General features: G+C 37.5%; 1 protein-coding gene and 1 long non-coding RNA gene across 2 annotated transcripts in view; one reads left to right on the forward strand and one right to left on the reverse strand.

The window, feature by feature from the left end:
- Positions 1 to 9,339, forward strand: part of LOC108673198 — a 12,264-nt gene extending 2,925 nt beyond the window's left edge. Inside the window, exons 2-3 of the long non-coding RNA XR_001930962.2 lie at positions 8,725 to 8,862; positions 9,229 to 9,339. This is a non-coding gene — a long non-coding RNA (uncharacterized LOC108673198). The remainder of the gene's footprint in view (positions 1 to 8,724; positions 8,863 to 9,228) is intronic.
- LOC108673187 (methionine synthase reductase-like) lies at positions 9,260 to 15,912 on the reverse strand. Its single transcript, XM_047881452.1, has 4 exons — positions 15,650 to 15,912; positions 12,218 to 12,283; positions 11,857 to 11,971; positions 9,260 to 11,120 (listed from the first exon to the last, which is right to left on the reverse strand). The coding sequence occupies exons 1-4, from the start codon at positions 15,894 to 15,896 to the stop codon at positions 9,389 to 9,391; spliced, it is 2,160 nt and encodes a 719-aa protein (XP_047737408.1). The 5' UTR covers positions 15,897 to 15,912; the 3' UTR covers positions 9,260 to 9,388.
- Positions 15,913 to 21,019: the final 5,107 nt, after the last annotated feature.

A 21,019-nucleotide genomic window follows, 5' to 3' on the forward strand; every position in this document is an offset into this window, starting at 1 on the left:
ATTTGGGGGCGGCGCCCCCCATTTGCAAACTATGACACTTTCCTAAAATTTGTCATTTGCATATGTAACTAGAAGAGTTCTACTACAATGCATCAAAACCTGGAGTTATTTAACCAGAAAATAAAAAAATTGGAGGGGGTACTGTGACAGGCTTTGAATAATAGCTCTTTTTCATGGGTCACATTTTTAATTTTTTAACCTATTAGATATGCAAACTTTTCAAATCTTTCTATTGTGTTATGTGGCCTCAGTATTAGGCCTTTAATGCCGATTGACAAAATTTTTCTATGTCAAATAGTTTTCGAGTTGTGGGGGTTTTTGTTAAAAAAACAAAAAGTAGTCTAAGTTACCCCGCCGGTCTAAGTTACCCCATTTTACGGTATTTTTATTTAAGTTATTGTGGCCCTGTGAGTGTGGGTGTGGGATTTGTGGCTCTAATAGCGGTTTCAGCGTTTATTAGGCCGTAGGCCTGTTGCCAATTCTTAACATCGCAGAACATTCACAGCATTTTGTTGTTTTGAACTCGCAACTCACTGCTTCAAATCAATTCTGCTATTGCTTAACCGCCCGGCGGCCTCCTTGCCGATTCTGACCAGAAACTGGCGCACAGAGCTGTGATCGAACCCACGCCTCTCTGCGCCAATCTCTGAACTTTCCCCACCTGGCCACCCTGCCCGGTAATATCACTAATCACTTCATAAGTTCATTTTGAAAGCCCAACATGTTATTGAATTTTAAATCATGTTGCTCCAAAGTCTGGAATTTTGGTTTAGGTGAAAATATTTTGAGTTGAGTTGCAAACCTGTCATTTTTTTATAATGAACTTTACAGTTCAGCACAAATACACAATAACTAGGGTAAATGCACCATATTCCGACACAGGCAACACTGTGGGTAATTCCAACACTTCTCAACTTTTTCCTTTAACTTAAGCTTTGTCTTAGTTCCAACTTCCAGTTCCACGGATGCGTAGATGGTTAAAATAGTGACGTAATACTATTGAGTATTGCGCACAATATTTCCGCAAAACACTAGGTCTGGCAGGAAAATGTTTAGATCCTCAGAGGTTAGCAAAAGTCCATGTCACCCAGTGAGAACATCGAAACAAGTGTGAAAGGTGATAGTTGACCTTGCTCTACCAAATAGTGATAAACTGTGTAGAACAAATATTATGGTTTGAGACTGTTGAATAAGTCTGTGAATATATTAGGAATCCTTTAAGGATACTTGTATTTGCTGATTTTAAGTGGTAAATAAATTAATAGATGATTGATATCAGAGATGGTTTTAGACTTGTACATAAAAACTAATTCAGATTTCTTTCTTTTATTGCCTAACGTTAAGTTAGGCAATAACCTACCTTGATATGGAAGCCATAACCTACCTAGATATAGAAACCATACCCATACCCATTGCGGTGTTGGAATTACGACACATAGCCGTGACAGCCATGTGTCGCATTCTGAGGGCTCATGCAGAGTGTATGAATTCCAACACAGGGTGTCGGAATCATGAATTACGATTTTGAAGCGCTGTAGGAATTAGTCTCACAATATGCCACATTTAGTCACACACACGTCAGAATTCAGCAATTTTNATCTAGATGTGTATAAGAGACAGGGATAATAAGGGACACCCCTTCCACCATGCATAGTGGCAAAGCAGAGAGCTTTTTAGACTCTGCCTCAAGTTCTATTAGAGTACTATAAGTAGATCAAAAAATTATGATTGATACCAGCATTATCATACCTGAGAAATTGGTTTAAATATTGAGTAAATAAGGAAATTAAAAATGAACTTGTTCTAAAAAAAATCTCTGGTTTGCCCCTATGCCCCTGGAGCAATATGTGACACCCCTAAAAATTTTTCACCCCTAAACGAAAATTTTTGATTATATTCACCCCGCTCAGCGAACAAAATTTTACTTGGAGAAAAATTAGTGCATCACCAGTCATCACGAAATTATACAGAGGCTGTCATAGATAGAATTGTGCACCAGGCAACATAAAATGAAAAGTAATTAACCTAAACTAGGATTCATTTCTCCAAAAAATATGATGGTTGTCACTAGAATATTCCTTTCTGTTACAGGTATGTTTTTATGATATTTTGTTATAGTGACATCACTTGACCCAATTAAAATGGTTTGAAATTACAAGCCATCCTGTAAGCTTACAGATACAGATAAGTGCAATATGGCTGCTGATATGAAGCGCAAAGTGGACAAGGTCATTGCAAATGCTCAATGGAATGTTTATGGATACAGTAAAATTGGTAATATCACATCAATAATACAGTAATGTATGGATATGGTAATATTTCAATCAGTGAAAAACATTAAAATCACAGAAAATGTCATATATTCTAAATCAGTAGTTCCCAAACTTTTTCAGGCTGGTGCCCCTTTTGCCTCCCTACTGAATTTCTAGCACCCCCCACAGACACATATAAAAACATACGCCTCTTTCTTGAAATTTAGTACGTTGCAATTTTAAAAGATGAAGGTTAAACACAAATGTGTTTTTCACATATAGAACCCCATTTAGTGAACCAATATGTTTTTAAGCTGTTTTAACTGTTACAGCACTAGAAACCTAGGACGTCTTGGGCAAATTTTAGGCCAGACTTGTGGCCAGTCTCACGACCAATCTCCAAATTCAATTAATATCTCCCAAATTAATGAACGCAGCTCAATGAAACTTGAAACATGTATTCATCAGAATTTAACGGTGATTTTTAGCTTGTAAAAATTTTTAAATTTCACCTTCATTTGTGAGTTATGTTACGATAAAAGACGAAATTTGCAGTGATCAAAGAATTTCTCCCAAACTACTGAACAGATTTGAACAAAATTTTGAATATTCATTCTTAACTACCATACAGTGATTTTTTAGCTTATAAAAAATTCGATTTTACCTCCGTTTTTGAGTTTTTATCGCTGGATAATTTGCTGCTTAAATTCGTGGCGATCAAGAAATTTCTTCTAAACTACTGAACAGATTTCAACGAAACTTTGTATATAAATACCTAACCTCCCAACGGTGATGTTTACCTTGTGACAATTTTTATATTTTGCTTTTGTTTGTAAGTTATGCAGATGAAGGAGGAACAACTGGCTTTTCTACCGGCCAGTTTAATCAAGAGCTGTTCACGTACATATACCATCAAACGGGGTAAAAAGGGACGTTTGAGCGGTTTTTGTTAATAACTTCCTACCTTGAAACATTTCTGAAACAAGTTTAGACTCATTTTCTAGCGCTTTGCGAGGGCTATCAAATGGCATCTTAAAAAAAATTCCATATGCTATTTGTAAGGCACTAGACGCAATATAAAAGGCTCCTGAATTAATCTTGAAATGGGGTAAAAAGGGACATTTGAAATAAAACTCAATTTCAAACATTTGAAGAATGCAGAGTGTACTCATCTATTATTAACAGTACTCTGAAGTCCTCCTCTTTCTTTGTAGACAATGTAGATGTAAAATAAATGACATTTTCTGTGATTTTTACTTGTTTTTCCTTTATTGATATGATATTACCATATTCATTAATTACTGTATTATAATAAAATTTCTTCTAAACTACTGAACAGATTTCAACGAAACTTTGTATATAAATACCTAACCTCCCAACGGTGATGTTTACCTTGTGACAATTTTTATTTTTTGCTTTTGTTTGTAAGTTATGCAGATAAAGGAGGAACGACTGGCTTTTCTACCAGCCGGTTTAATCAAGAGCTGTTCACGTACATATACCATCAAACGGGGTAAAAAGGGACGGTTTTGAGCGCTTTCTGTTAATAACTTCTTACCATGAAACATTTCTGAAACAAGTTTAGGCTCCTTTTCTAGCGCTTTGCAAGGGCTATTGAATGGCATCTTCAAAAAAATTCCATATGCTATTTGTAAGGCACTAGACGCAATATGAAAGGCTCCTGAATTAATCTCGAAATGGGGTAAAAAGGGACATTTGAAATAAAACTCAATTTCAAACATTTGAAGAATGCAGAGTGTACTCATCTATTATTAACAGTACCTACTCTGAAGTCCTCCTCTTTCATTGTAGATGTAAAATAAATGACATTTTCTGTGATTTTTACTTGTTTTTCCTTTATTGATATGATATTACCATATTCATTAATTACTGTATTATAATTTTGTGATATTACTGTATCCATGGACATGCCTTTGAGCATTGACCACGACCTTGCCCACTGCAAGCTTCATATCAGCAGCTATGTAGCATTTCTTCTGTATCTAAGCTTACAGGATGGATTGTAATTTTGCACAATTTTCATCAAGTCTAGTGATTTCACTATAACAAAAAAGATCGTGAAAAACATACCTGAAACAGAATATAATGTTTTAGTGACAACCATCATATGTTTTGAAGAAATAAATCATAGTTTTGGTCAATTACTTTTCATTCTAAAAATTTTAAAGCAAAGAATAGTCCACAAAAATTCATATCTTTATAGAAAACGTTTCGGAGTCCAGCTCCATCGTCAGTTCGTAGAATCTAGAATATACATAGGTCACAAGTTAATACAATTGAAAGCACAGAACACAATTAGAACCTAAATTTCCAAGTAATAGGGCATAAAACCTATCTATTCACAATTTCAAGGGGATAGGAGCTCACAGCTGAATTTAAACTGGGCCTAAGCTTAAAAATGTACAATGATTCTAAGATACGCAAATCTGAAGTACCGGAGGTAGAAGCTAACACCCTAAAGTCACTGTCAGAAACAGGCACAGCACACTGCTTGGCGTGAGTGTGCACAGCCGAATGAGGGGGGCGCGATAGCAACTGTCCGGTCCTACAACTCCTGCCCTTATGCTCAGCGATCCTGGAATAAAGATTGCGTGACCTCATCCTGACTTACGCTGATGCACATTATGCACAACGAAATTGATAAACCAGGGACAATCGTATATGAATGGGGAGCATATCTTTATATCTAAAGAAAGAACTGATTTTGAAACTGTTTACCAGAACAATATGGAGTTTAACGTTTGGAAATTATCTATTGAACAAGACTTTTAATTCTCTTGACATAGCTTTGGATGCTGGGCCAAAGTATGGAAAAGAACAATAAATAATGTTCCTACTATCGTGCTTGGGAGCGTACACTTGAAGATTCTTCTGCCCTTTCACCTGAAACTTATACTAAACTTTATACCTCTGGTTCTTGCCCTGGTATTTTATATGGCTTTCCTAAAATTCACAAGTTTGATTTTGCTTCTAAGTTTCAATTTCGACCAATTTTTGCAGCGTATAATACTCCTAGTTTTANTCTTTGTTGTTAATCAATTTTTTTGTTAACTGGAGCCTTTGCTAACTGAGGTTCTACTGTAAATACTTTTAAGAGTGTCCCTAATTACCCTGGGAGGGTGTCCCTTTTTACCCCATCGCGCATAAATGGCTGCTATTTTTTTAATGAGATGGACAAATTCTGTCAATTAAGTTTTCAAGCCAACACCTGGGTGCAACTTTTATGTAAGTGAAATTTTTCAATATGGTAAGTATTTTTTTTTGCTCCAGACCTTAGCAGAGGTACTTTTCCGAAATTGCACTTTTCACACTTTTTTCAGCAATTTTTTATAGATAGTAAATGTTTGATTTCTTGACTAGCTTCATACATAATAGATAGTAAAAATAATTTAAGTTTACACCACTATTTTTAGTTTTGCAAGGATTTGATTAGTTTAGCTGCTACAACATTTCTATGAAATATGGGACGCCTGTCCCTATTTACCCTGCCCGTCCCTTTTTACCCCGTTTGACGGTATCCGTATGCGTGTAACTCTCAAATGAAGGCAAAACGAAAAAATTGAAGACAAAACGAAAAGCGAGCTAAACATCACTGTTGCTGAGGTTAGGTATTTAAATACCGTACTAAGTTTCGTTCAAATCTTTTCAGTAGTTTTGGAAGAAATTTTTTGATTACTGCGAATTTAAGCACGTATTGCTGTTTAAATCACGAATAAAGGTGAAATGAAAAAAAGAACTCGAACAAAGGCACAATCAAATAAATTTTTAACAAGCTAAACATTACCGTTTGGTAGTTAGGATTGTAAATTCAAAATTTTGTTCAAATCTGTTTGATAGTTTGGAAGAAATTCCTTGATCACTGTGAATTTTGGCCCATATTGCCACATAACTATAGCAAAAACAAATGAAGGCGAAATTCAAATAAATTTTCACAAGCTAAACTTTACCGTGGGGTCCCAATGATTACGTGTATCAAGTTTAATTGAGTTAAGTTCATTAGTTTGTGAGATATTCATTGTTCATTGAATTTGGAAATTGGCCTTGAGTCCGGCCATTACTTTGTTGGGGACTTAAACCCAGGAGAAGTTGAAAAGATCGGGGTGAAAAAAAACATTGCTGGGAGTCATGATTTGCTGCACGTGTTGTGTAGAAATTGTCAAACAAACATTGAAACTTCTGACTTTGACTTCGGACTACCGCCCTCTTCTGTCTTACCGCCCCCCAAAATCTTTCCACCGACCCTAGGGGGGCGATATCGCCCACTTTGGGAACCACTGTTCTAACTCTACATCATCTACAAAGGAAAATGAGGACTTCAGATTACTGTTAGTAATTGATGTCAGATGAGCACACTCTGCATACTCCAAACATTTTAAAATTAAAACTTTTATTTCAAGTGTCCCAGATTATCATTTCCCAGGGGTAATTTGGGAGACTTTTATTTTGAGTCTGGCACCTTACAAATAGCATATGCAATTTTTTGAAGATGCCATAAGATAGCCCTCACAAAAAGCTATGAAATGAGCCCAAACTTGTTTATGAAATGTTTCATGGTAAGAAGTTATTAACAAAAAATGCTCAAAACCGTCCCTTATTACCCTGTTTGAGGTATCTGTAAATCTGTTTTTATCTGTTATAACTATAGTGAATATAGTCCATATGATATGGGCTGAAATCTGAATCGCTGATATGCATGCAAAGGAGAGTTTTTTTCTTGATCCTTCCCAGGGTAACAGATTAAGAGGTGTTAATGATCACTTGCTTATTTAAAACTGCAATAAAAATGTAAAATATAGCGTTTATCACAGGATTTATTGCATCCTGGAAGTCAAGTGAACAAAAATGTTCTTGTTGCTATTTCTAATGTTCCATTGAATTTTTGGCATAATACCTCTTTGCAATATTGAGCAAAAGTTTCATAAAATTGCAGGTAGAAATTATAGTTTCACATGTGATTTTACAAAATTGCTGGTGGTCAAAATAGGCCATTGTACTTACATGCTTCTAAATAAATTGGGAAAAGACCATAGGGCTGGGTGGAATTCTAGGAACTGAAGTTCACTTATAAAAAAGCTTTCCACCAAAGGTGGGAAGCTCTCGTCATTCCACCCAAGTGGAAAGCTTTCCTTAGATGCAGTGGTCTGTCAGGTGGCAGGTGACTCTGACTATAAAGGAAAAGGAGGATCAAAAGTGGACAATCTTTCAATTGTGTAGTACCACAAATTTGTTATAGAATTGTTTAGTTGTCTCTTGTTTGATTGATATTTTTTTGTTATATATAACATGAATAGACGGTCTGAAGACGCTGATCTTTAGTTACCCGGCTGCTGTTGTGTGGGATGGTGCTCATGCAGTCATTCCACCATCCTTGACTGAATTTCAGCTCCAGTAACGTCTAGTTGTATCCATGCCACCTTGAATGCCTATTTTGAGGCGCACGGGACTTTGTTGCGCTCTATTGAACATTCACACTTATTGTCACTGCAAACCTATCTCCTTCTAGAGATTTTAAGCTACAGCAATAAGAGATATACCGTTCGATTTGCACATAAAAGATCTAGAGATTGCTTGTAGCTTTTTTTAATTTCGTTATGGTTTTGAAAATATTTTGAAAAAAGAGGGGGGGGGATTAGGGGAAATTGAAAAGTTTTTGGAAATTTTACGAAAAATGCCCCCACGCCCAGAAAAATTCGAATTTCAAGAAACGCTCTATTGAACATTCACACTTATTGTCACTGCAAACCTATCTCCTTCTAGAGTTTTTAAGCTACAGCAATAAGAGATATACCGTTCGATTTGCACATAAAAGATCTAGATTTTGCTTGTAGCTTTTTTCAATTTCGTTATGATTTTGAAAATATTTTGAAAAAAGGGGGGGGGAATTCAAAAGGGTGGGAGGGGGAATCAAAATTTATTTGAAAAATGTCCACCCCACCCTCAAAAATTAGAATTTTGAAAAACAGCAAGGACCAATTGCCAAAAGCATAGAATTTTTCTTTGAAACCATTCTACGTAATGAGTATTAAAAAAAAAACAGAATTTTCATATCATTCATGTTGAGAATGAAATTAGTACTGATTGTAGAATTTTTCTACAGAATTTAGGTACCATCGTAGCATCAAGTGTTCAACAATTATCAATTAACTGACAGATGCAGCAGATGATGCACATCACCATTCATTGTCTTTGCTTAGTTCTACTCAAATATGTCGTAATTAAGATCCACATTTACTTATCTACTTCGTTGAAAATACTTAGTAAAATATTTCACTTATATCAAAAATGCCAATTTATTTTGTTACTATTGCACTTGGCAGTAGTTTTTTTAAGACATCGTATTGACAATGAACACTTCATTATATGCCAAAATGTATTGCCATCAATTTAACTCTCAACTGTCATTTAATTGCTAGGTATAAGTTATTTATACATTAAAACTTTCGTGTTCCAGGTCATGCATCAAGAGCATAGTGTTGTTTGCAGTCAGCGTCAAGATCGCCAACGAGTTTGTTGGCTATGACGTCATGGCCGCCAACCCTGCCTAAATCCATAAGCAAATATGGCTTGGGGAACACAAGTCTAATGAAAGGTTGTCAATATTCTTTAGTTTAAATATTTAATGGAATCAACTCCATTATATTCTTTAATTAAAATTTGCAATGATTATTCGAATTAAGCAACGTTTTTTTTTTTTTAATTTTTTTTGCCAATAAAGAAAGATACCTGTATTTTTTAGCTTTTGGAAAATTGGAGTTGGTCACCAACAATGTTCAAGTACTATTAAAAATTTTATGAGAACTTGAAATTCTTTACTGCTTTACTCCAACTTATTTTTTAGAAAGTCTCTAGCCATAGTCTTTCATAAATTAGTCATCATGGGGTTGTTACTAGCTATGAGAACTATTGTATAATATATTTTTCAAATGCTCATGCTACATGTGTTATTTTCTTGCAGATGGCAGAAGCAGGAGACAAATGAGGCAGGATTAAGTTTTCCCATCAACGCGTATATTGTGGATCTCATGTACAAACTTGATTCATTTAAATAGAATTATATAAAAACTAATGTTATTTTAATGCCCACTACGAGGTGCTCTGTGAGGACGGTGTACATATCAGGTCCATACGTCTTGCATATATCTTTTATCTTTCTGCATTTGTGACAAGTATTCTGAGGCTTGCGTTTCGTCTCCAAAATGTTTAGCCAGCAATGAAGAGAACGTAGAATGTACTTCCTTTGCCATTTTAGATGCATCTCCACAGACGTAAATGATCGCTTTTTCATCAGCTATTGCGGAAGTGAGTCTTGCAGAGTGACATTCAAGAAGATCTTGCACGTACCGAGGCTGCATTTGACGACCAAAGTTGGATCGCGAATACTCTCTTGAAAAACATTGATGAAAATGAGTCAAGATTTTAGTATTAACAAAATGTTGAATTTCTTCCTTGAACAACTCATCGGCGTCTCGAAATCGGCACCCGAAGAAAAGCCACGTCTCTCCCATCGTTGTCAAGTCTAACATACCCATTTGGAGCTGCTGCTCACGGTGCCTTAGGAACCCAATGAACGGAGCAACGCCTGTGCCAGGGCCCACCATAATGATAGGCCTCGTCGGGTCACCCGGCAGCCGAAATGCCTGACTTGAGCGAAGATACAAAGACAGTTTCCTAGTCTTGTCACCGTCTACATGCGCACTGTTGAGCGAGTCGAACAGACCTGTACAAACTCCCTTTCTCTCTTCCATCCTCACCGCACTTTTTGGGATGATAGCGAGGCTGTAAGCGAATGATAAATAATGAGTACTGCTCAAAGGTGTGCTTGTCAGAGAGTACGCTCGTGGAAGTAACCTGGGCAGTACTTCGAGTAGTGTAGATACTTGTAACTTGCATGAAGGAAATGCGCACAGAAGATCTATGAAAGTAATTCGATCTTCGACCACCTTCTTTATGTAAAATTCAGAACCTTCTCTGGACACTAGTTCTTGCAGACATCTACTCTCGTGAGGGTCTGAGCAACACTTCAAAAACTGTAACAGCACAGCTTTTTTGGGCACGCATCTTATTTCAACACAGCTTGTAAAGATCTCTCGGAGCGAGCTACAGACTGGCAGATGCGTTGGCAACGGTTTCTTCGATTCTGGATTTCTTTCAAGGCTGCATTTATTATCAGGTTTTGTAACAGATAGTTTCTCTAGCACAATATTAACGTCATGTTCGTTGTTGTAAGTAAGAACTGCAACGCTGTCACCGGGTTCGTACTTGAGGTCGTTCTCGCATGCGGCAGGTGGTTGTAATATCAACTCCGCCACTTTTTTAACGGCTTTACCCGGCGTTTCGCTACTAAGACTGCGAAATTTTAAAATATCACATTCTATAGTATCTGATTGGGCACTTGGAAGCAAGGCCCCGTTCTGGTATTTGTTAGGCAGTTCAGCCGAATATATTTCATTGGAAATATTTATTATGATAGCATCCAAGGTAGGAATTTTCGGAAGAACTAATTTTCTATCGCTCGCCAATTCCAATCTTAGTAAAGGATGACACTCGGAACACAAGTCGATGTCATCAACACAAAGTTCATCGAGCTTAGATATCACATCGGAATCACATTCATCTTCCCTTTCTCGAGGTTGCCGCTCGTGAGATGGGGGGATGTCGAACTCCGTTAGAGACGCTTTGGCTACTGATGCAGAAAAGTGAGTCATATTGGAGTCTTTGTCTGGCAATGTTTTGTGCATCGCTAGTTCGGAAACGTGTTGAGATATTGCGGCCCAGAGTGTTTCCTTCCACGGCTCTATGACGATCTCGAGGTCCGTGCCGTCGTCTGCCCACCCACACGGATAGAACCTGAAATGCAGGAGGCAGTCAGGGACGGAGCGTTCATTGGGATGCAGGAGGCAGTCAGGGACGGAGACGTGGCGTTCATTGGGGTGCAGGAGGCAGTCAGGGACGTGGCGTTCATTGGGATGCAGGAGGCAGTCAGGGACAGGGCGTTCATTGGGGTGCAGAAGGCAGTCAGGGACGGGGCGTTCATTGGGATGCAGGAGGCAGTCAGGGACAGGGCGTTCATTGGGATGCAAGAGGCAGTCAGGGACGGAGCGTTCATTGGGATGCAAGAGGCAGTCAGGAGAGCGGCCAAAATGACGTATATAATTGGGAAAAATATATATCTGGCAACACCAGAACGCCGTGTAAGTGTTGTAAACACTGGAACATTTTGTGGCTTGTATGCTAACAACATTATTTCTGATGTTTTTACAATAGAAACGAATAGAGGCCGTTGTTTACGAGGCATCATGCATCCGAAAAAACTTCCTCCACGGGCATAAAAGAAACACAATAAGGCGGCGAGTATCATTAAAATTTACTAATAAGGAAACTTCAGAGGTAAATTTCCAACGCAATATAATTAGAATGATAGCAACAATATAGTCAAGACATGACGAGGTGTTTGAGAAATGGAGCCGCTGGCTTGGTAAGCAAAAACGTTCTAAGGCGTCAAGAAGAAAGTCATTGACTAAAGACTGGACAAAATGAAGCTAATATATTTCAACTTTTTCAGCACACATAAACTTGCACGTACCTTTTAGCTCCAAGTTTATGTAGAATTTTGTCGAGATTTTTGCCAAAGTTGCAAAAATTTGTATAATTGGTGTCGCCTAACCCAAGGACCGTATAAGTCAAGTGGTCTACATTGACTGGTGGCAAAACTGACTTTTCATCAATAGAAATTTCATTTTCTAAAGATTTTTCTACTTGGGGAAGAATATTTAAATTTTCAGATGATTGGGGAAGAATATTTAAATTTTCTGATGATTCTTTATCAATATTTTCTGATGAATCCTTGTGGATGCTGGAAGAGGACGAAACACTGATAAGCCGAGACGTCGGAGTTGTGCCAGACGCAGAGTCCTGAGGCGATGCCGGCGTCGTAGTCGCGTCACGAGCCTTGCTGCATTTGTTCAGGACGCGCCACAACTTCTTTGCCGTGTCAGGAGGATCTCCGTCACCTGTGGTACCAGTTCATTAAGAAACTGTGAACATTCATACATTATGCTGTGAAAATTTATGAATTCATTTCTATTTCTCATCTGAGGAATGAAAACCAATGATGAGTTGCCTTACTGGATCTCACTGGTAAATTGGCCAAAATTTATTATATACGTAGTATACTACTAGCAGGTTAGCTCCCGGCTACGCCCGGGTTCGATAATTCATGTAATTTTTTAATCCTGTCACCTCAAATAACACCATTCCCTTTAAACTGAATCTCGTCATTACCGTTATTCAAAATCCGGTCATTCATAACCCCTCTTTTATTGTGTCGAATCTCAACAATTAAAAGAAACTGGTACAAGCCCAATATTTACATAGAACTCACATATGAAATGCATTATATGCACCCGTTCGAGCAATTTTTGCCACCCTCGCCGAAAATTGTGAATATAATCCTGGGCCTTGCTCTGACGTCTTGTCAGACAGCGAGCTTTTGTTCGGGACCCAACTTGGTAAAAACCAAACGAGAGGTTATTGGCTCCACTTCTCTAAATTTACTATATATCGGATCGGGCATTTATGACAATAAAAACTGTTACTTAGAAAGGCGATGCTTTTTTTAAATGACCACGGCAAACACCTGTTCAATTGTTTTCTTAATTTTGCACACCGCTCGGGGACACTTTGGACCACTCCCAAAAAGTTGAACCAAATAAATTAAAACACTCCGTTCAGTAGTTATACCTCAAAAATCGGGTTTTTGCCTCCTAACTATTGAACCATTTGGTCTAGTGCTTTACATTAGTATTATAAAGCTAATTGGAAAATGGGCTACTGCTTCGTCATGTATAACTTTTTTTGTGGGACCGATATTTACAAAGTTGTAAAAAAATGCATGCACTCTCCAAATAACGCTTTCTTCTCTCAGTCGTGGGCCCTGATGACAGACCCACTATCATCGTAATCTATTAGTCTCCCGTTCACTCATGCATCGCACCACCAGCCTCACCTCTCTCATCTAATGTCACGCATCATTTCTAGCCTTTCTCTCTCATATGCTTCACACTCCATCATCAGGTGTTCCACAGTTTCCTTCTTGCCTCTATCACACATGAAACGTATGTCTTCTCGTCTTTCATTCCACCTGAATGTCTGTGCATTCACACTTGAATCCTTAATCTCGAATACATTTCAACAAAACAAGTCACCATCACTACTGTCATCATATATGCATTCATACTTAGGCATCTCTTTCATATTATGCAGCTTGAGGCTATCCTGTCTTTCCAATCCTTGCTTCCATGTTCTAAAACCAAACATTTTCACTCTCTCCTCTATTTCTTTCATTCTTCAACATCCCATTCTATCCCAGTTAAGACATGTACTGTCATTAACCAATAAACATCTAGTCTATTATGCATCCTGCAAACCAAAGTCTCATGTATCCCACATTTGCATACTATTGCATGACACTTACGTTCCCATTTACTCACCCTCATGTTTCACAGGTACTACAACTTACACACCCAACGTTCATCATCCATTCTCTCTAGTTGTACAGTACTATGTACTCCAAAGCTGCTTTCATTAATCTCTTTTTAAACGTTCTCTATCCCATATCTCCTCTCAAAGCCTCCACTGTAGTCCATTCAGAGGACCCAAGGGCCTGTCTAGCTATCCTATTTTGTACAACCTCCAGTTTATCCAGTTCACCATCATTCCCTGCAATAACATCCATTCCATATATAATTCCAGGCACTGCCACACTTTCCAACACTTCTTTCAGGACTTCATACTTATTTGATCTCACTCTTGCTGCATTACGCAGTATTCCCAACCCTTGATAAGCTTTACTAAAACTCAAAGCTTAATTTCTCTCACATCCTTTTTGGTCAACACTCATTCCTAAGTACCTGTACTCATTTCTCATCCCAATCACATTTCCTCCCACCACACTCCATTCACATCCTCAGCTGCTCATTTACAACTAGCACCTGACTCTTCTCTAGGCTAAAGCGCACATTAAAATACCTACTTAACATATACTCAGTTATACAGTCAAGCATACTCTGAAGTTCAACCCCATTTTCACTCACTATTCCCGCATCATCTGTATAAAGTAACATTTTTAGTCTTTCATCTCCAACACACACTCCTACATCCATTCTTCTCAGCTAAGCAGCCATCTCTTTGGTGTATATACAGCCTGAAGAGAAACGTGGTTAGCTCGGGATCACTAACACCAATAATTTGTTAATGCCGTATCCAGAATAGTACTATTAGTGAGAATGAAACTAATGTAGGTTAGTTAAAAAAAATACTTCAAATAAAATGAATCATATACGGTTGTCTGGGGTGGAATGAGACTGGACACCAGACTTGTTTAGCTGCACAGCTGATTGGAATGAAGTGAATTGTAAGTAGCAAGTGCTGAGTGGAGATGGAGAACCTCTGAACAAAACCAAAGCAATAAAACAATTTAAAAACAGAAGTTGAAGATTGGTAGAGATTCAGGTATGGTGAAATGCAGAAAATTTATCATGGAAATATTATCTTCTTTAAATAACCCACTAGCAGACAATTGCATAAAGTAGAACATGAAGTTCATTATTATCATTACTGTAACTTTTATTGCTTATGGTGCTGTTCATTTAATGAACACCATTACTGGAGCATGCTTTTCACCAATAATGGAGGTCATATAGAAGGTACTGAGTTGCATGCAATAACATTTGTATACACATATGTTAGATGAACATTTTTGGCAGCACCCTGAAATAGTGCACAAATTTCATCATTAATTAGTCCTAAAGATTGTCTGATTTATATTAAATATTGTGGAGGAGAATAGGAGATATTAAACGATTTATAGAAATCATTACAGCCTATCTGTAAGGTAATGCCATAGCCTGAATCACTGGTGCAATGCCCCAGACAATTGAAAAATTGGTAATTAAAAGCTGGATTAGAATGAAAAATTTCAAAATGTTTTCATACATATGATTGGAGCAACATCCATTAATCTCAGGGGAATAATCCCACACATAAAAATGCAGCATGACAGACTCATGGGGCAGTGACTCAAGGTGAAGGGCAGATATGAGCTGCTGGTCCAGTGCAGCAGGTGTTTATTACTTTGAATTACTATATTTTGCTTATCATTTTATAACTATTGCAAGTACCTTACCATAGGTGCATCTGTACTGAACTTTTAAATCTTTCAACACCATTCAGATTTCCTAGTCATTCATAATTCTATGTTTATAATTAGTGGTTATAATTAGGAAAACATAAACACTGCCATAACTTTTACACTAAGGGCCTCACAGATATTGCTGAAAAAAATTAATTATTTTGATTAAGCTCTCAAGTAGAATTACCTGTTGTTGAAGCAATGAAAATGATACAGTCACACTGAGAAAATAGAGATGGATCTTCACCAAAATCACTGATACATTTCACTGCTGTTGTAACATTTTTATTTTTCAGATGCTCTTCTAATTCTTCATGTAAGTCTTGAGCAATGGCCTGAGCATTCCCTTGTTGACTGGCATATACTACAAAGAGGGATATGTGATTCTTTGAATGCATCCTAAACCTTAGTTTTGTAGGATACATAATGTTCATGAATAATAGAGATCAAAAAACTTTAGAAGTATCTAACACATCTCAATTAGGATCAAAGAATTGGGAGCCTTTATACCGTATGTATTTTTAAATACCGTAAAATGGATAGACCGGCTTGGAAGTTAATATAAAATTACCATATATAACATATTTTATGTTTGACAGCCTATTTATGTTTTTTCTTTATGTTTCAGACTCTACAGTGTCTTATATATGGTGATTTTAACTTAATTTCCAAGCCAGTCAATATTACCCCGTCAGGGCTGCCATTAGGCAGTCACATTTCCCTCATTATGGGGCGGTGCCCCCCATTTGCAAACTATGACACTTTCCTCTAGTTTGTCATTTGCATATGTAACTAGAAGAGTTCTACTACAATGCACCAAAACCTGGAGTTATTTGGAGTTATTTTACCAAAAAATATAATTGATTTTACCACCCGGTCTAAGTTACCCCAAGAGCTGGGGATCACTTTTTTTTAAATTACATAAAGACTATGAGAGGCATGAGCCAGCAATTTATGGTGAGTGAAGCTAGAGTATAGACCTGTATTTTGCATGTTTCAATTCAAGTTTAATTTAGCTAGTAAAAAAATGGCATCATTTATAAAAAAAAGTGGTCTAAGTTACCCCATTTTATGGTAGTGGAATTTGATTGTCGATAATGGTTATTGATAATACACAGTTTACTCACTGAGTATGATAGAACATACAGGCAAATAGTAGAGTCAAACTGCCAGAGATTTTTATTAGCAGCCTGCCTGCTGCTCATTTTTATGTTATTGACATATGTCAATATTTGATTCGATACCTAAAATACATTCATAATGCTAGCATACATGATGCTTTACTCAGTTTACTGGTCCTCTAGTTGGAGTCAACATCAAGACCTAAGTGGAAAAGAGGGGAGAACCCACCCTTGAAATGGACAGAAATGCCCATGATTCTGGCCAATTTCACCCATTCCTACAGACTTTTTCCTAGTTTCTGCATTAAAAATGAAAAATCGCCATTTTTACCAACAATTCTACAGACTCACCTATGAAATGCTTGACTTTATCAGCAATTTTAGGAGAGTTCTGTCCTATATTCCAAATTGGCATTAAGAAAAGTCAAGTCACAATATGCTAACTAGTTTGCACAAGAGAATGGTAGAAATGAAATTCTGGTTCTCATGTTCAAAGGTTCAACATCTAGAGTGAACTGTGCAGAAAACTTTTTTTAAAGCTATGCTCAAAACTCTGGAACCATAATTAGGGTGTACTGGTACCCAAGTGCAGTGGCATGACATAAATTTTGATGAAGATTTGGTTTCATTGATAACAGCAAGGCTGGAATGGGCAACCAATGCCTAGAAGGAGTCGTGTATATGCTGGAGTTACTTTTTTTGGGGTAATCTTGTATGCCAGGGATAAGTCACTTTTATTGACCCACAAGTCAAAATTTGAAAAAATAAATAAATTTTAAATTATTTTTATAAGTTAACTTCACATTTAATGTAAGAATTTCAAGTGACTATTTTTCTTTGACCCAAAATTAAATTATTTAAATTCCTAACTTTGGATGGTCAGAACTAATTATTTAAATTACAAATTCCCATCACTACCAAAACCTGTCCAGGGAGTGGAATGCATGTAAAACAGGCTATTTTCACAAGCAATTTTGGAAAATTCCACGCAATTTTGGAAAACTTGTATCCAATCTTCCAAATACTAATAGTAGGTATGTGCACAAGTCAAGTGAGGACAACAATAAAAAGATCAAAATGGTGGATAGGCAGTTTTCACTTCAGGGCATGGGAAGTACAAGTTTGGTTCTAAAAGTCCTGGTACTAAAAGTCCTGGTTCTAAAAGTCCTGGCTGGATATATTAAACTGTTTGTGTAGAAAGAATATTAGGGTTTGAGACTTTTAAATAAGTCTGTGAATATATTAGGAATCCTTTAAGTATACAGCAATCCCTTGATTAGCACGGTTTTGAATACCGCGGTTTTGATTAACGCGGAAAAAAAATTTGCGACCTACCCTTAATCTACGCGGTGCCAGTTTTGATTAGCGCGACTTTTTTTTCACAACGCATCATTTTCCCGCCTCTAGCCAGAGGTGTTACGTTCGTAACAAAAGTGTTACTTTTTGCTTATTANCGCATTGCATACAGTTATTTTTTTATAGTTTTTCATTTCTCAATGCGTCCTTAATGTGACGGAATATACCGCGTTTACCCTACCTATTATTATTGAGTATTGAATATAATAATTATCCACTCAAATTTATACACCTTTCTTAATTTATCTTTTCTTTTCACATGTATAATTTTCATTATGATCAATGAAATTTTTTTTGTGCACATACCTAAATGATAGAAGACTGAGATGAAGAGTCTAAAAAAAGTCTCTGCTTGAGCTTGGACACTAGGTATGATTTCAGCATTTCAGTCAGGGAGTCAGCAGTCAGGCTGAGTCAGCACCATCTGGCCTCTGCAGCAGCCAGCAAGTGCAGATCCTGCACGGCTCAACTGAGCCTCAACATGCTACTTTTCAATCAAGTGATTACTTATTTACTTGTAACATTGTATTGTTGTAAGATGTAAGTTGTAGCAATTACAATTCATAGAGTTTGTCTACCACTGTACCTGTGTTAGCCTGTTACAGGCTGTTAGGCTGTGTACCACTGCAGGCACTGCTAGTAGCTAGTAGGCCAGCCTACCACATGCACATAGGCGGCTAGGCCTACCTATAAATGCTATAAATGACATAGCAACTAAAATCTTTCTTAATCTGTACACAGGGTAGTGACTACAGACTTGTAGGCTTCAGGCTTTTCAGCCTTGTGAGTTATGACTCAGTTTTGTTCATAAAATATTTCATATCTGTTAAAATCTGGCATTCTGGCATGACTGGCAACATAAGTGCTGTGTCAAAGTTCGAGGCATTGGCAGTAAATTAACAATAAAATGCAATAATTATCACTCATTGAATGGTCTTTCAGTTTTTTTATCCAATCTTGAATCTTCCACTACATAAATGGTAACTCAGTAACTGTTGGTTCAAGTCGTTCAACTGTTTTTATATCAGGATATTAATTGTTTGAAACTTTCCCCTGGTTCAACCCGCAACCGTAAGTCCAAAACGCCAACAACTAGTTGCAAAGAATGATTGTATGACTGGGGTAGCCCACTAGGTACTAGTGGGCTTAGTGGACTACCGTAGTCCAGAGTCCCTGACTACAGACCCTTTCTGCCAGTGCCAGACTGACAGCCCAGACGATGGCTACCAGGGTTTCATCGCGCAAGTCGCCGGACAGGGATAGAGTTCTGGCACCGTGTGGCACGTGCCCGGCACGTGGACTTCACAAATACGGATGGATGTAACTTTGGCGTGTTTGCAAAACGTAAAAATTTACTATTTAATATAAGGAACAATATTGCAACTTTATTTTTTAATTTGAAACAATAAAATGTTTACTAACCGGGCAATATGTATTTGGACATGTCTTCTTCACAGGTTCAGCAGACAATATTTCGTTAGTGACAAAGCCCACAGGCGTATTGCTGCAACAGACCGGTCGGAAAAAAGTGCGTGATCATTAGCGTGGGCTATTGCTTGGACATCTCCTGGCCACCCCGACACGCTGTTTTTCCTCAAATCACAATTAATAATTATTATATTAAATACCCAGTTTTCAATGCTCTTTTACGGTCCTGATGTATCACCGTATTGTTAAAAAACTTATTCAAATTTTTGCTAATCGGTTCCAATATTTGAAACGCGACTGCAAAATATAATCTTTTATAGATTTCTTTCATAATTGCCATGATAATTTTGTTACTGTATCAGCGTAAAATCTGAAAAACCTTAGTGGGTAGTCCCCAACCAAAACAATAATTTAACACATAATTTGTTGAGGTTTCCCACTTCTGCCTCTGGCAGGAAAAACACTGCGTAAATAGTAAAATTTACGTCGATCCAGCATAGTCTATATCTTCGTAGCTCCAAGGCCGAGTCCCGCTGTTGCTTATTTAGGCTGCCTATAATATATAAATCCAGGGTTACTTTAACTGTTAAATTGATAGCCCATTGCTGTGCTCCTAATACGATTTGGTTTCATTGGTAACAGCAAGACTGGAAGTCTAGGCAAAACGCCATCAGATTTGGAGAAGTGAACGTCAGATCATTGAGTTGAGATTAGGCTGTAGTTCGCGTCGAGCTGTCAGCTTCAACACTGGCAGGTTCAAATCTAACAGCAGGCAGAGAATTTGGCTGCTACGGAGCTGTTGCTAGGCTTGTGATGCCACGACGAGAGTAACTGCATGGACGTAAGGATGAGGCAAGTCTCCGTGTGTAACTATGTATGTAACTATGTATGTGTAACTATGTATGTAATCTATGTAACACCGATTTGAAGATGCATAGCACAAGGTTTAACCGGTGAATTGTACTGTTCGTGAAGATTGCCAACCTAATGGTTAGATTATTTTTCTAGCAAATTCGGCTACAACAGTCTGACAGACGACTCAGTATACAGTATATTATGTACGCCGTTAAAGATTAGACCGAGCCTGGCCTGCCGTCAATTTCTATCGATATCAGAAAGCTGCAACGGTTCGACACTTTTAGGCTTGTTGGGTTTGGTGCGCGATTGTAATTAAAAGAAACTGAAATTGACTTTCTGTCAATGTAACGGCGATGATTTTAACCATTAAAAATGACTAATGGAATCATGGGTCGGATACAGTTAGCATACCATCCAATAAATGGGACAAGGTATGTAAATTGTCGGGTGACTCGTATTCAATCATCATGGTTGAACTAGTATAAGGTTGACCTATGAGAAGCTCATTTACGTGGATGGGGCTTTTTGCTCGCATGTGACGTCACTGATCTCAGTGACGTCACGGGCATTAACCAATCACCGAAATGCGTTCAAACCAGTCAACCAATCCGTCATGGGAATGACGGGTTTGTTTACGTTTCTCGATCTCAGTGACGCAACAAGAAAGCTGAACTGAAAGGCTGAACTTCTCGTGGGTCAACTTTATATAGTTCTTATTATTTATTATTCAGATTATTAATTATAATACTGGAATTGAAGTATTATTATGCCACACGATTTTATTCCACTCTTAA

This window comes from Hyalella azteca, unplaced genomic scaffold, assembly GCF_000764305.2.
Source record: "Hyalella azteca isolate HAZT.00-mixed unplaced genomic scaffold, Hazt_2.0.2 contig8021, whole genome shotgun sequence".
NCBI classification, from domain to species: domain Eukaryota; kingdom Metazoa; phylum Arthropoda; class Malacostraca; order Amphipoda; family Hyalellidae; genus Hyalella; species Hyalella azteca.

Bases quoted from the DNA above. Each gene is read 5' to 3' on its own strand.
- LOC108673187 (XM_047881452.1), bottom strand. From the start codon at position 15,896: ATGAACATTATGTATCCTACAAAACTAAGGTTTAGGATGCATTCAAAG. The intron at 12,284-15,649 runs GTAATTCTACTT...CTGGTACCACAG, and splicing joins TTTCATTGCTTCAACAACAG to GTGACGGAGATCCTCCTGAC. The intron at 11,972-12,217 runs GTGACGCGACTA...TTTTGCCACCAG, and splicing joins GAACAAATGCAGCAAGGCTC to TCAATGTAGACCACTTGACT.